The sequence below is a fragment of the Equus asinus genome, chromosome 6 (genome assembly GCF_041296235.1).
Source record: "Equus asinus isolate D_3611 breed Donkey chromosome 6, EquAss-T2T_v2, whole genome shotgun sequence".
NCBI lineage: Eukaryota > Metazoa > Chordata > Mammalia > Perissodactyla > Equidae > Equus > Equus asinus.
Window position 1 is genome coordinate 44806356 of NC_091795.1, and position 16295 is coordinate 44822650.

The 16295-nt window shown below is 47.6% G+C and overlaps 1 protein-coding gene across 1 annotated transcript; it reads right to left on the minus strand.

Moving 5' to 3' along the window:
• Positions 1–1644: 1644 nt before the first annotated feature.
• Positions 1645–15023, minus strand: PROKR1 (prokineticin receptor 1). Its single transcript, XM_014836746.3, has 3 exons — positions 14886–15023; positions 12284–12913; positions 1645–4967 (listed from the first exon to the last, which is right to left on the minus strand). Exons 2-3 carry the CDS (start codon positions 12766–12768, stop codon positions 4271–4273), a joined length of 1182 nt encoding a protein of 393 aa, XP_014692232.2. The 5' UTR covers positions 12769–12913; positions 14886–15023; the 3' UTR covers positions 1645–4270.
• Between the last annotated feature and the right edge of the window lie 1272 nt (positions 15024–16295).

The window sequence follows — 16295 nt, forward strand, 5'->3', positions numbered from 1 at the left end:
ACCACTTAACCACTATGCCACCAGGCTGGCCCCCAAACATGGCTTCTTTATCACCCTCTCCTGCTTTCCTAGGGCTTGGCAGCTGTCCTCATGGACAAGGGCCTGGTATCTTCCTTTTTTGTTCCTGGGGACCCCCAACTAGTCAAGGTAAAGAAAGAGCAGCTGTAAACATTTTTTAGCAGTTCTTCCCTCAAACCTCCTAGTCTCCATGTCTGTGCTGTGAGTTCCCAGGGGTAGCATGACCTAAACCTGGCTTGCAAAGGAATCAGGAACGTCTCTGCTAAACTCCTTATGTGTCTCCAGAGAAGGCCAGACTGGAGGTGAACAGTCACCTCAAGGATTCTTGGAAATGACCCTTCCTTTTCCAAGATTGATGCTCCCTGCACCGTGAATGCTGTGGTAGAGGTCCAGGGACTGAGCATCGGGAGGCCAGGGGGCTAACGCTGGCTCTCACGGTGACCAGCATGAGATCTCGGACACCTATTCCCCACTCTGGGCTTCAGTTTCATCAACCGTAAAATGAATGATTTGAATGCGATATTCTCACCTTACACTCTAGAAAGGAGACCTGGACTCATTCTTCATGGATACATTCCAAAATGTATCATATTTTTCAAAAAACAGGTCTTATATTTATAGTTTTCCGGCCGTCTCACAAATTCTTTAGCATTCTTTTCCACCAGGAGCATGGAAATTATTTCATATGTGAGGGCTAGCTGTGGTGTCCGCCACATTGCCATGTTTTAATGTCTTTGATTTAAGAAATTATTTTTTAATGATTTTTTTTTTTTGGAAGATCAGCGTTAAGCTAACATCTGCTGTCAATCCTCCTCTTTTTGCTGAGGAAACATGGCCCCGAGCTAACATCTGTGCCCATCTTCCTCTACTTTATATGTGGACGCCTGCCACAGCATGGCTTGCCAAGCGGTGCTATGTCCGCACCTGGGATCCGAACCGGCGAACCCCAGGCCACCAACGTGCGAACCTAACCGCGGCACCACTAGGCTGGCCCTAAGAAATTATTTTTTAAATGTGTACTCATTAGGCAAAAGCTTTGCTGTAAATCTGCCCTTCTTTTTTACTTTAGTTAAGGAAATTGTTTGATTTTACAAAAATCACATCTTTATCCTTTTATGACAATGTGCACATTAAAAGTATGTAGAAAACAGAAAAGAAACGCAAAGCACAGGTGTCACCTTGTCGGGCTTACTACCAGTTTTTGGAGAAGCCATCAGCTGGGCAGGCTACCAATCAGTTCAATGAATTAGCCACCAATCTGAACGTGGCTGGGGCTCATAGGTTCCTCTCCTGGTTCATTCTTCATGTGCAGACATTACTCCTGTTCGGACGTTTAGTCTTAGTTTATGTAACAGGCACAAATGGGTCCTCCGATTTCCAGTCTTGGCACTCAGATGCTAAGAAGTACTAATGGTTTTACCAGAGCAGACTTATAGGAAGAAGGTAGAAATCAGTTAAACCTCTTTATGGTGGAGAGGAGAAGTTTGTAGGCAATAAGAGCACGAATTAGCACTGTTCTCACAGTTCATAGGATCATGGAATCAGAGTCTATTCAGTGCTCACTCAAAAAACCATCGCGTGATAACTAAGAAAAGCGCACAGGGAGAAACTACATGAAAATCATGGTTGATGATGATATATATATTTTTTTATTTCACTTGATAACAACACAATACTTTCATTCACTATAAAATCACAAGCAGACACAATATCTAGAAATATTACAGATAATTAAACGAGTGAAAAGTTGATACATTTTAAGCTAAAAGGCAGAAAGAGCATTGGCCGTCACAAATAAAAAGCTCCTGTTTAATAGTCACCTCTTGTTTAGCATTCCTAATGGAAAAGATGAACGTAATGACAACAAATTATAGAATTTTATTATTTTTTATTCCAAAAACTAACTTTCCTGATTTTAGAATGCAATATATGATTTTACAAAAAATAAGAATTGCCTTCCAAGGCATGGTGGCTTTAGGCTAATAATTTAATTAGTTTTTCTTCTCTAAGACTACTCTGATTAAACTGTAGGGTAAGTCTGCTGGATGGTTAATGGAAAGAAATAAATAAGTTTTTGAAATGCGTCTTCCAGGGAAATAAAGTAACTATAAAAAAAATTAACTTTGCTGCCCAAAACAAAGAGTTGACTATATTTGGAGGGGGAAATGCCATGCAGGTATCACTTAAATAGCATTATAAGTGTGCTGCTATAGACTTATTTAAGAAGGAAAAGACAAGTCCACTCCATAGCTGTACACATTCATGAGAATAAAAACAGGTTGAGAAACAAATATCGCATTGCCCAGATTCATGCTGGCTGGGAACAGGCATAGGAAGATGATCAATACTTCCATGATCACAAAGATGCTCTGATTCCAAAGTTTCTAAAACCCTGAGCTCATCGCCTGACTGGAGACCAATATACCATTTCCTTTTACACTTCTGCCACCAACTGTCACTGCCTTGTACCAACATGTCATTAGGAACATAATGTATATATAACATATTCCTTATATAACATAATGTATATATAACACTGCTCAGAGGCAAGGGAAGAATTCACACAAAGAATAATGAAAGGGAGAGAGGGTGAGGTTCCTGGATACATAGCCAGAGTAACAAGTTTTTCCTTGTCCAGGCACATTACGCACAGTTATTAGTCTATTTTTCTGATTACCTGTGTGGTTGAACTTTCCCACATATTATCTCACTGGCTCTTTACAACCACCTCATCAGCAGCTACCACAGGTATTGTCTTCAACCCTTCCAAGAGGCTTTACCCAGGGCCACACGGGTGACAGAGCCAAAGCTGGATCAGATCTTCTGGTTCCAAAATTCCAAATTCCAAAATCCAAAACACCAAACAAAGGAGGTGGATTAGAAAGTGGGACGAGCTCTCCATAAGCCTGTAGAGTCACAGAATCTCATTGTTGCCGCCCACCCCAGTTTGCATGTCATTTTCTTTTCTGGGTGCCCAGGGCATTACCACCAAAATTCATCACTTGCTGCTGGATTGCATAACTTCATTCACACTAAGAAATAGAAATGTGACGGGTTATCCCTCCCAAGAGCACCTCCATTTTAAGAGAGAATCAAGTCTTAATCCAGAGGAATAATGACTATGATGGGACTCAGGCACCAGTGATAAAGACATTTTCCCCTCAACTCATACCAATAAAGGTGAAAGCTGGTGGAATGGAAAAATGACTGATAGCCACATCCATGAGGTGTTGTGTCTACTTTCAAAACTTCCATGCTTCACAAGGGAAGAGAAGGACTTAAGGGAAAACCTAATTGGTCTAAGCTAGAGTAACTGAGGTGGAAGCAATATCACCCTTAGACCCAGAGAACCTGAGCCCCTGCCCTGAGCCCCACACACATTCAGAGGCCATCCATCTGTACCCTGGGGCAAGAAGTCCATGGAGCCAAGAAGACATAACCATCCTGAGCCCAGGCTTCCCCTTCTTGACTTGCTCCGGGTACCTAGAACCCCATAATTCCCTGTCCAAATGGCTTTCAGGGTCTGTGTGCTTTCTTCCCCACGTCCATCCTCCTGACAATGAGTCTCACCATGTATGGGCACAGCCCTAGGTCTAAGGGGTGGCCATAGGGCAATGTACAGGAAGAAGGTTTGGGCAGAACCTGGCCATGCATACTGGTGTCTGTGTGCACCCATGTAAGGTTCCTCACAAGAAGGGTCAGGACGAGGGATGAGAAGAGAATGATGCAGAAAGAACCCGGAACTTGTTTTGTATTCTTGTTCCAACCCTGCAAATGTTAGGAGCCAATTCAAGCCTAAGAATAATCCTAGAGATGGGCTACAGCAGTGTCTGATGGATGGCTGAAATGGTCCAGAGAGACCGTCATCCTACACACATGTATACTGCAGTCCTAGTTGCCGACTTGGGCCCCCTTCTGGAAACCACCTTATTCCAGAATGTCTGGGCACCAACATTTTTCTTGGTTTAATCTCTATTTCTTCTTGACATTTAAATGTTGTCAACGTATATAAGTTTCACCAGTGCCTACTCTGCACAAATTAGATGTTCAATGAATGTTGGCCACTGGTGATGGTGTCTAGTCACATTGGTTTTAGAAATTTCGAGCTTCTTGCACACAGCGTTCACATAGTGGTCCAATTCCTCTGCCTTCTGCAGCAAACCAAGAGTTCTTAATTGATCATGTGTAGCTAAATACAGTGGTTAGTGTCCCAAGGTCCCGTCTGTGTTTAAACTTTGAAAGGTCCATTGGGTTATTTCAGTCTGATGCAGTCCACCTCTTCGGTGGCAGGCACTCCCGTGGTTTTGAGATCAAGGTCCGCGCTGGACTTACTCCCATTGTAAGAAGCCTTCCAGTGGAGCAGCATAATCTTTTTGAAGTATTTGATGGTGTTGTTCTTGACGGTCACGAAGCACACGGTGTTGATCATGCTGTTGCTCATGGCGATACACTCAACGACGTAGAAGGCCGTGAGGTAGTGCTTCTCCTTGACGAACACCATAGGGAAGAAGTCGCGAACAATGGTGAAGCCATAGAATGGCGCCCAGCACACCACATAGGCGGTGAGGATGCACATGAGCACCAGGACCGTCTTCCGGCGGCATTGCAGCCGCTTCCGGATCTGCTCCGTCTGGAAACCAGGGACCGTCTTGAACCAGAGTTCCCGGGAGATCCTGGCATAGCACAGAGTCATGGTGACCACAGGGCCCACGAATTCGATGCCAAAGATGAAGAGGAAGTAGGACTTGTAGTAGAGCTGCTGGTCCACAGGCCAGATCTGGCCACAGAAGATCTTCTCCTGGCTCTTGACAATGATGAGGACAGTTTCAGTTGTGAAGTAGGCTGAAGGGATGGCAATGAGGATGGACACCATCCACACTAAGACAATCAAGCCAGTGGCTGTTTGATACTTCATCCGGGGTCTCAGCGGGTGGACAATGGCCAGATATCTAGGACAAGAACACAAATACAGTCAACCACTGAGATGAGAAAGTGCTGGATAATGATATTATTTTTGCAACATTACGAGGTGCAACCAAATGGTACGTGTGCAAGAAAAATGCAATGGTATGTGGGCTTCCAAGAAAGGTGGACTTGAATACAAACCCCAGCTCAACCCCTTACGAGGCACTGCAACCTCAGGCAAGTTTTGTTTAATCTCTCTGAATCTTAGTTTTCTTCTCTGCAAAAGTTTTTGATTGTTTTTAAGGATTAAATGTGCTAATGTATACACAATTCTTGGCGCAGTTTTAAACATGGTATATACTCAATACATGGTAACTATTATTATTAATTGTAGTAATAATGCCTCCCATCAGTTTCTAGCCTGGCACTATTCTCAGTTCCTTCTTGTTTTCAGGGCCATTCATCCTAATAAGCTCACAGTTTAGAGGTAAAAGGGCCCAATAATTCCAAAGAGTTATTGGGAGAATTTGCCCTCTCCAGTGGAAGTGGTGGGAAAAGTTTTGTCTTCATTCCACATTTTTGAAAACATTGCTCTGTATGCAAAGGTGGAGGAAAAGCATGGGATCGTTTATCTTATTTTCCAGGTAGAAAAATGGAGCCCTGTGAGAGACGAGTGACTCTCTCAAGGTCATACACAAGGTCATATCATATACCCTTGAAGAAAACATTTAACCCTATGTCACATGGTTGATGTGAAAATCAATTGAGAATATACATGAACATATTTTTTTTAACCACAAAGCAGCAGACAGTATAAGATATTGCTTTTGTTCTTTCCCAAAAAGCCACACTGCTGTGACCACAGTGGGCCAGGAGCGAGGAGAGAGCACTTTCTGGGGGATGTGAGTCATTTGTGTGGTTTGAAAGCCGCCTTTCCAGAGAGCGCACATGCTTGTGCAGCGAGCTCTGTTTTCCTGGAAGACTTTCTGCATCTGGCAGGGGGTAGAAGCTAGAGAAGGAGAAAGATGGGAGGTGAAGTGGGAGGGAATGACTAATCAGCGCTGGAAAAAAACACATTCTCACGTGTCCACAGCTTATCCCAGGTAGGGCCAAGTGCAAATGTGACAGGGGCCTGAAGGAAAGCCAGACCATTTCTGTTTCCTTTGAAACCAATCCCTTTAAGGTCATCTTTCTTGAGATTTTGATTGGAAGAGGAGGTTCATTCTTATTTCTTTTCTGGGCGTATTCTGGCCGTTTCTGTCCCTTCCCCCGCAAGACAGGCAGCCAACTCCACTGAGTATCTTCTGGAGAGTTCACCTGAGTGAGTCTCCTGCTCTTTTCTGGCTCCCAGAAGTTAGATGAAGTTGGGTGGGTTGGGTCCTCCCTCTGGACACCCGGCTGGCTGCTTGACACCCTCCACCACCCGCGGCAATTTGTGGCACTCTTGCCAATCTCCTGAGTGCTGAAGGGTGGCATGCTGCAGGTTGGTGGCCATGCTTTCATCAACACACGTGTATGGGTCCTTCATAAAGACCAGAGTGCTCCCACTGTAATGAGTGCACCAAACTTGCTCTGATTCACATAAAAACTAAGAGTTTAGTGCTTTTGCTTTCACTAGCTCTCTCCCGCCCTATCTACCCCACCATGTTCTGCCGATTACTCTGTCAAAGAATATTTCTATATTCATACTTGTTTACTATATGAATTTTCACTACACAATTCTATTCCTTCTTTTCCCAATAGTAACTTCCGAAGTCTTTATGATGTTTCTTCTTAGAGTGTTTTTTCAGTGAACAAGGAGGAGAGATTGCCGATCTAGGAGTCAGAAGACCAAGACTCTAATCCCAGCTTTGCCACAAACTTGCTATATGAATTTGAGTCATTTTTCCTCGCCCTGTGGGCTCAGTTTCCTCATCTATAACATGGGAATATCACCTGCCTCGCCAACCTCACAGCAATACTGTGAGGCTCCAATGAGATACTGCACATAAACAACAATAAGCTATTAATATACGAGAAACTGTTAGTATCCTAAAACGTATTTCTTCAGAGCTATTCTGTATACACAGCAATTTTCTTTTACCTGTTATTGGCAAATACTGCATTTGCAAATTCTTTAGTACTTTCTATTTTACTGGATCTATTAATCTTTACAACAAAACTAATCTTCAGGGTAATCTGTGACTACCAATCAGACAGTTATTTCCTCCTGGCTGTTTGACATCACCTAACTCCATCCCCAGGGTTAGCACAAGGAGCTGTGAAAGAGGCCTTCCAAATACATTTATGAATAGGCTAATGGCAGAAAACCATTTTAAGGATTGCCACAGCCTTAGCTACGTTAGGACCAGAACTCCAGAACTTTAGTATTAGCAATACTTGCTTATGTTTGTAAAGCAGCTTACAGTTTTCAGAGCATTTTCAAATCCACTTTCTCATTAGATAACCCCAACTCTACTGAATAGGTAAGAGAGCCAAGATGCCCATTTTACAAGATGAGCAAATTGAGGTTCAGAGAAGTTAAATAATCTGCCAAAAGCCACATGGCTAGAAATTGACAAGACTGTGACACAGACCCCCATCTTGCTCCAAATCCAGTGGCCTCTCCAATACATCACTTGCCCCCTCCCTTCCCAACCAGAGCAAGCAGTACCCTTCCTTCTGCCCTCCTGTCATCCTGGCAACTCTTCTCTTTTCTCTCCATCACCGTTGGTTTCTGCCTATTGATGTTCCAAGAAGGAGTTGGGCAACTGGCAGCTCCTTTTCTCTGCTAATGAGTATGCCTTGGCTTGCCCTGTGCATCTATCACTACAATGGCTCAGGTCCACATCCACTTAGAGCCAACATCTCCCAGAGAACAGAGAATAAAGGCTGCTGGACAAAGCAACGTCCAGACAGTAACTGTATGATGATAGTGGGCTGAGTAGTTAAGCAAAGAGCCTTTGGCCTCCCTCTCTGTCCCCAGGACCCAGCCCCAGATCAGACCGTGGAAATAGTAGTCACAGCAGCTCCTAGACTGGTCATGGGATGGGCAGGGAATGCATAACCGCTGACCAATAAGCTCACCAGGGAGCACTGGTGCTTCTGAAGGCTGAGTGCAGTTATGCCTTAGCTGGCCTCATCCAGACCCAAGTAGAGAGCTTCCAAAGGGCAGGCACACTGGACAGTTTCCCCTGGATTCTGGGTGAAAGAAGGGGAGTCCCCAGTGCCCCAGGTGTCCTGGGACCTGAGGGATACCTCAAGGATGGTGTAGGTGTGTCCACATCAAAGAGAAAACCCAGATCTGGGGGGGCAGAGTCTTCTGATGATCTTTTTCAGTTCCCTGCTGCCATAAGGTCTGATCTGTGTGCTTAGATTTTGAGATCTTCTGGAATATGACCGTATCCTTTCTGATCTCTACTCTGCTTATGTTCCTCGCCCTGTCCCACATACCTTTCCAGAGGACCTCATACCTCAAGCAGTCCCACCTCTTGGCTTTTGCAAACACCGTTCTGCCCTCTTAGAAAATCTTTCCTCTTCTTTGCTGATCATCATTGGTTGAAGGCCCGTTGAGAGTCCATCTCCTCCATGAAGCCTCCTTTGACTTCTCAGGTATACGATGATGTCACCCTTTCTGAATTTCATTTAAAATTATCCTTTATGTTATCCTCAAACGTTCTCATAAACTTAGTTCTCCCTCTCCCACCCGCTCACTAGAGGCTAAGCTCCCCAAGAGCAGGGATCAAGTCTTACTTCTTTTATAACCTTTTGCTGTCTGTGAATTCTGGGCACCTGGGATTCAGGGAACCTAGGATTTTAGTAAAACTTCACCCTCAGCACTGAATGAATAGAAATCTAATGAGCCATGGTGACAGTTCTCAAAAAGAGTGCAACCTTGTTTGGAAAACAGGACATAGGTGTGTTTACCCAACCCAGCAGGAGACTGGGAGGCAGCAAGGGCTCGATATTAAAAGGCTGGAAGAGCAGGCAAAGGGGGTTGAGCCATGTTTTGTAGACAATGGAGTTATTAGAGGTTGTGTGAGAAAGAGAGGGTAGACACGTACAAGACAGAAGATTAAACAGGCTGCAGTCTTGCCTTCTTCCCTCAGGCCACAGGGTCCTTCTCTCTGTTCCTAGAATCTTTCGGGTTTGTTCCCGCCTCAGAGCCTCTGACCCTATAACTCCCTTTGTCTGGAATGCTTTTCCCCAGTCTTCACAGGGCCAGCTTTTGTTTTATTTTTTCCCATCCTTCAAGCGGTCAATTCAAATGTCTTCTCCACAGAGACACTTTTCCTGACCACACACCTAGCAGTGTCCACCCTCAGTCACTCTCATGGTTTTCTTGCGTTTGTTTTTTTCTGAGCATTTCTCACACCCTGGAATTACTTTTCTTGTCAGTTTGTCTGACTGCTGGCTCTGTACATCCCGTGGGTATAAGCTCCACGAAGGCAAGGAGCTTTTGTTCCTTATTCACCATTATCCCTAGTGCTTGCACTAGTATCTGTCACATTGTAGTTGCTCTATAAAAATGCATTGTTTGAATGAATGAATGAATGAATGTTTAGGATGAATGGTAGGGGAGTAGGGTTGGCAGAGGGACAGAACCAAGAGACAATGAAGGCAAGAAGACCCAGAGGAGATTGTGATAGTCCAGCCCTGAGTGAACAGTTGGGGGGAGGGAGGAGCATTGCCAGGACCTGGAAATTGAATGAACGCTGGAGAAAGGGAGAGAGCAGCCAGGACGGAGGAGACTTGAGAGCTTAGATGCCTGGGAGCACCATGGAGCCCATAACAGAAACAGAGAAGTCCAAGCAGGTAGAAGATAAGTAGTTCTGTTCTATATCTTGATGGCTGTGTCTCTTAGAAACCTTGTATTTTTTCTTTTAAATCACATCGTAAAAACAATCACTTCGATGAAAACAAAGAGGTTAGTCAATCAGAAATATTCATTAGTTTTTCTGGGGTTTGTTGTTGTTGTTCCTGTAAGGGTTAATTCAAGAATTATAATATCCACCGTTTATTTAGTGCTTACTCTGTTTTAAGCATTGTTCTAAACAATTACATATAGTGTTTCATTTAATCTTCAAAGCAACCCAATACATTAGGTTTTCTTATTATTCCCATTGTACACACAAGAAAACTGAGGCAGGAGAGGTCAAACAACTAACAAAGCCCACAGCTAAGAGGTGATGCAGCGGGAGGTAAAGCCAGGCAGAATAGCCACTAACACCATTCCTACAGAAATTTCATTAAACAAAAACAAAAGTAGGTTTATAACTGCAGCTGTATTTCTTATATCAAGATAAAAGTTAGTTGCCCGAAACTAACCAAATCAAATCTGAAAATCACTGATCAAATCTTGAACAACACACAAGACCAGACAAGAATCAATGAGGCCCTAGGCCACAAGATTGAAATTAGGTGGTGAAAACACATAACAATAAAAAAATCTGAAGCAAAGATCACAAACATCAATAAAGGAGCTTAACGCATCGGAGCAGCCATTAGCTGGCCAAGCCATGGGTGCCCTGTGTCATCGACAGCGCTTTGCTCCGGTACCTGGGTGCAAGTTCCCAGCCACGACCCTACTGTAAACAATAGCAGCCCCATGAGGCAAAGCATGTTCCCCAACTAATCTTTCTTGTTGTATTCGAATTGCTTTATATAAACTCCCCCTGCAAGAGAGATGCTTGTGGTATTTCAGACAAGCTGAATTTGGTATGAAAGCAGGATAGGAGCTTGAAGGAGCTCAGCAAATCGAGATGGATTGATTGACACAGATATTAACTCTTACATGTTCAAAATAACCCAGTGCCCCTTAATTTATCCTGGCTCCATCCGCCTTGAAGCCACTCCCTACTGCAGGTATGACCCCTTTCGACAAGGGGGCCGCTACATGGTAAAATGGACCTCAGTCCCACCCCATAGCAGGCACCTACCTAGCCACTTTCAGGGGCTGGGAGCATGTCCTGTGAAAAGACGTCTCGCTAGAGTGAAACTTAAGGAAGTGATCCTGGATGCTTTGTCCTGTTTCTGTGCTAAGAGAGATGATGGCAGCTTCTACTTTCAGAAAAGGTCAGAGACAAGGTCCCTGGGGTTCTTCCTTGACACCTCTGAAGAGGACTTAGTGGGTAGATGCTCTGCTTGACTGCCCCCTCCTGCTCCTTCTGTATTCACGCAGGGACTATTCCTGAGTGGACAAAACGCCATGGGGCTTTATGACTCCTGAAGAGGACCTTGGTCAAGGAGAAGTGGCCCTCTGCAGGCATGACATCTCTGAGCACTTTCTACGGGTGACAGGCCAAGGGCTGTGTAAGTGGCTAACTCCCTGATACCCTTCCCTGGGGAACGGAAGAGGAGGCTCCACCCCTCAGGGGTTTGAAAGCCAGGCTCCTTCTCAACCCCCTTTCCTCAGTAGTGTTCTGTTTCCAGGTTATCTTATCCTGGCTGTGGCTTCAGAAAGCAGGCCCTACTCACTGTGCTGCCCCCGGAACACTGTGCTGGGGTGTCCTGATTGTGAGGGGCAGCTGAACTCCAGCAGAGCCCTGAGGCCATGGAACAGGGAGAACATCTGTGCTTCAGGCTCTCTGGGTTAAGGAAGAGAGACGCGCTGTTCAGAAGCAAGTATGCTGCGCCCAGATTTGACCCTCAAGGTAAGTGTCTCCAGACGGTAACAAAGTGCTTTGTAATAAGTCCAACTTTGGGCAGAGGAGCTTGCAAAGATTGTCCTGGGGGGAAAAAAACCACCTGACCCTTTAGGACAAGTGATTATACTAAATGAAAAGACTAAATATAACCTAAGAAAGATTTGCAGAGGCCATAGGCCACTCTGGTTTTATTTACCATCACTAAAAACAGGTCAAACTGATGAATGCAATGACAAAAAAGAGTAAGTAAGCATACGCGCCCTTTTTTCTTTCTTTTTTTTCCAAAACAAATCCTTCAATCTTATTTTAAAATCAACTAGGTCAAGGGGGTGTCAGATTTTCGTAGACGAAGTCTTGATGAGATAGAAACCCCCATCAAGATTTCCAAGTTGACTCAAGAGGTACTTGCCTAGACCTTAAACTTGTCCCCCCACCCATCCTCTTACCTGTCTACCTCTAGACCTCGAACAGATACAACACCTCGGAGCATGTCCATAGCAGAGGGACCAAAAGCCTTCCCAATGACCAACTCCAGGGGGCTCTGCTACCTCTGCCTGCCCACAGCTGGAAAAGTAAAACTTTTCTTACTGTTCAGTCAATGGGCCAACTTTTGAGGCCCCATGCATTCACATCTACGAGGAATACAGATATTTCTCATCAATCCACACCTGTGGTAAAAGAAGGAGCAATACCAGTGTCCCTTCCTTTGTTGTCCCCACTGCTCCCTCACTTACCTGTCGATGGCGATGGCCAGCAGGGCATTGGTGGAGACATAGAGAGAGACAGTGCGTAGGTAGTTGATGGAGGCACACAGGACATGGCCATGCTCCCAGGAGAGCTGGCGCACCACATAGTAGTCCATCTCAAAGGGGCAGCAGACAATGGCCACCAGGAAGTCAGAGATGGCCAGGTTGGCGATGAGCAGGTTGGTGAGGTTGCGCAACTTCTTGTAGCGGGCCAAGGCAGCAATGAAGATGAAGTTGCCAATGCCACAGACCAGCATGATGCCCACCAGGGCCATGCCAATGACGATCCTGGCAGCAAAGAAAGTCCGGGAATTGGTCACATCCTCATCTTCATCCAAGGGCATATCATAGTCGCCATAGCTGAAGTTGAAGGGGAACGAAGCAGCTTGGGCTCCATGCGGGTCGAGCACAGAAAGGAAGTTGGTGGAGGAGTTGGTGGCATTCTCATCCATGATCCCCATGGTGATCTCCATCTGGCCAAGTGGTGCTGTGAGCAACAGTGCTGGGAAATCCTCTGGGAGGTTGATGTCTCCCCTCTCTGCTGACACTCAGCTCTCCCTTAATGAGTCAGAGTGTCCCTATCAGCATCCTTAGGGTCCAGTGTCTGAGCTCCTTTGCCTTTAAAAGACATACAAACAGTTGGCTACATATGTGAGTAAACCTGGCCAAATTTAAAACCATCCTGAACCTAAGCAGACGCATTAGCCACCTGCTCAGAGTGAACACTGGGTGATGGAGTGGAAATAAAGGAACCAGTGAGAGAACAAAAATGAATAAAACCGCATACCCACTCACTCAGGGAAGGCTGGACTGCTATAGAGACAATCCGGCCCTAGCTCAGTTTATTTCCAGTCCACTGAAGACTGAGATGTTGCACTTTTTCTCAGGAACCAAAGTTGGAAATGTGGGGAGGCTGAAGAGAACGAAAGTGACCTGCTCCAAAATCCATTTGCTGTCCCAACAGCCTGAGTTTTGTCCTTGTGGAATTGTTCATTGTGTGGCTTAAAAGAAATTATTCTGAATACCATGGAAGAGGGAGAGCTCTCAGACAACCCTAACCACTCTCCATGAGCTGGGCTCTTCCTTCTAGAATCACAGAGCCAATCTAGCAGCTGCCTTCCCCTCTCGTCACTGGGCTTCCTGTTCCCCCATCCAAGTCTTCTGTGACCTTAGAAGCCAGGCACAGAGATTACCAAGGACTATCCCCAGGCAGAGGCTGCAGGGTTAAAGTCACAACCCAATCACTAAGTGGCCTGGAAAGGGGGCTTTGGAGCAAAACCCTTCCTTGGCTGGTTGTCTGTCCTGAGGTAAATAGCTTAAACACTCAGAGTTTCAACATCCTCCAGGCAGGAGATCAATAACGTCTGTACAGCACAGAGCTCCCTGGAGAGGGAGGGTGTTATACCCTAGAACTGCAAGGAATTGCTGTTGAGTGCTCAGGCCTCCTCAGTCCGCTGCAAGGAAGGAGAGGGAAATCCTGACCTAGAGGACTCCACTAGACCACAAAATGGGGCTGGGGGGTGGGACGGGGGGTCAGCTGCACTGCTTAGGACCATGAATCAAGAGAAAACCAGAGTCCCCATGCCCTGCCCTCAGACTCCCAGAGCCTGAAAACATCACACCAGGTTGCTGGGATGCAAGAGGAGAGCTGGGGTCTGGAGAGCACCACAAATGTCAGGAAAACCACAGAGGGAAGGGGAGGATGGAAAATCTGAGGTTCCTGGGAAAGGGAGACACAAGGAAGACACCTAGGACCCCCCAGGAAAGCCTGCTTTCCACGTTGCTCAAAGGTGAGACATCTGGAGCTTGCCTTTGGGGGGTCAGGGTTAAAGTCCCTCTGCAACCCCAATGAGGCTCAGCCCCATTCCTGCCTCTCTCTCCCAACTCCTCACTCCCGTTTTTCTCAGATTTTTTCCTTCCTCTGAGCTATCGGGTCAGTCCCTCTCAGGCTCTGCCCTTTGCCCCTGTCAGGTGTGAGAAGCAGAACCCAGAGCTGAACGGTCAGAGGGGGCCGGGCTTGGAGCCCAGGCAGGTACCGCTGCAGTCTCAAGGGGGGACGGGACCCGAACGACAGTCCGCACTCCTTGCAGGTCCTGGGTGCCTCAGACGCATGCCACCTCTGCAGGAGTACCCTACAAGCATGCTACCTGGAAGGCTCAAAGTCAGGTTTTAAAAACAAAGAGTAATAAAAACTTCTTGGGGGACAGGGGTGAGACGATTTAGGATTCGGGGAAAAGTCCAGCGAGCTTCTCTACTTTATTCTCCCTCTCAAAGAGGAACCCCATGCCCACCCAGTGTCTTCTGGGGCCCCTGCTGTTTAGCGCTCGCCCCCTGGCCAGACCCTGCCGATCGCTGGAAGCCTGTCTTTGCAGCCCCTGCTGATAACCCTCTCCTGCTCCCAACTTTCTCCTCCGAGCCCCTGAGCTACGCCTTAGGACAAAAGGATGGGGTGGCCGCCTGCCCCGAAGAAATGAGCACGAGTGCGAGGCTCTTGAAAAGCCCCCTCGGCGCTCCAAAGCCCCCGCACCCCGGCGGCCGCCGGCGCCGCGTGGGGTCCACCGAGCATCTCCCGGGAGGGCGCGCGCCGTACCTGCGGGATCCTGGCGCCCAGCAGACCACGTCCGGGGTTCTTTATTCCGGGCCTGGGGACACAAGCTGCTTCTCCTAGAGGCCCGCAGGAAGAGGACAGGTCCCCTCGCGCCTCCCTTAGCGGGGCTCTCTCCTGGCTCGGGCGGGAGTTGCGCTGGCTCCGCCGCTGCAGATCCTAGGAACGGCGGCTCCGCGGCGAGGCCACCCCGGCCCGGGCCCGCCCTGCACCCGCTGTCTCCGCCCCCGGTGGCCTCGGGGCGCCCACGGCACGGGCGGCTGGCTTGGAGAGGCGTGCTGGGGCCGCGACGGCGAGGCTCCCGGGGGCACCGGGGTCCGGGCTCGAAGTGGGGGCACGTCGGGGTCGCCTGGGCACGCGGCGCGGCTGGAGACCTGGAGTGTCGGGGACGCCGAGGCGGTAGCTCGCAGCGAGGACACTTGAGAGGGAGCCGGGCCAGGCGGGCGGCGCGCGTTCCCCGGGCTCAGGCTCCGGAACGGCCGCCGGGGCGGGAAGCAGGGCGCTCGCGCTGGGCGCGGGCTCAGCGCGGACTCCGCGCTGGAGGGAGCCACCCCGCACAGCTGCGCCCGCCCCCGGGCGCGGGACTAATCGACCGGCTCACCTGGGCAGCCCCAGGGCCACCGCCAGAGTGGGCGGATATGGCACGCTTGGCTGCGGAGATTTCAAAGAACAGCGAGGAGCCTCCCCTCCTGCCCATATCACCGCCCTCGCAGGACGCGCTGTGACCGACCCAAACCTGGTTCCCTCGGGCGAGCCCAACTGCACACCAGGGCCAGCTTCCCTGTCAGCCGCTTGTACCTCGGTGTAAAAGAGGCTCAGAGAATGGCTTTGCAGAAAGCAATGAAGTAGGGGCCAGGGGCCAGTGTGGATGCCGGAGAGAGGAAGGCGTCTGTGCCCCCTGAGGGATATCTGTTCAGAAGAAGGCCAGGATGACCAGAGCTCACTTACAGAGCTGATGCCCCTCGAAAGTCTGTAGATTTCTCAAAGAGTTAAATATAGAATTACTCTATGATCCAGCAATTCTACTTCAAAAAAATTGAAAGCAGGGATTCAGATATTTGTACCATGATGTTCATAGCAGCATTATTCACAATAGCCAAAAGGCATGCATCAACTGATGAATGGATTTCTAAAACTGTGTGGCGTATGTACATTCGACTATGTCTTATCCTTAAAAAAAGGAATGGAAGTGCTGGCCTGGTGGTGTAGTGGTTAAGTTTGTTCACTCTGCTTCAGTGGCGTGGGGTTGGGTGGTTTGGATCCCAGGTGCAGACATGTACACTGTTCATCAAGCCATGCTGTGGCAGGGTCCCACATACAAAATAGAGGAAGATTGGCCTGGATGTTAGCTCAGAAACAATCTGCCTCAACCAAAAAGAGGAGGATTGGCAAGAG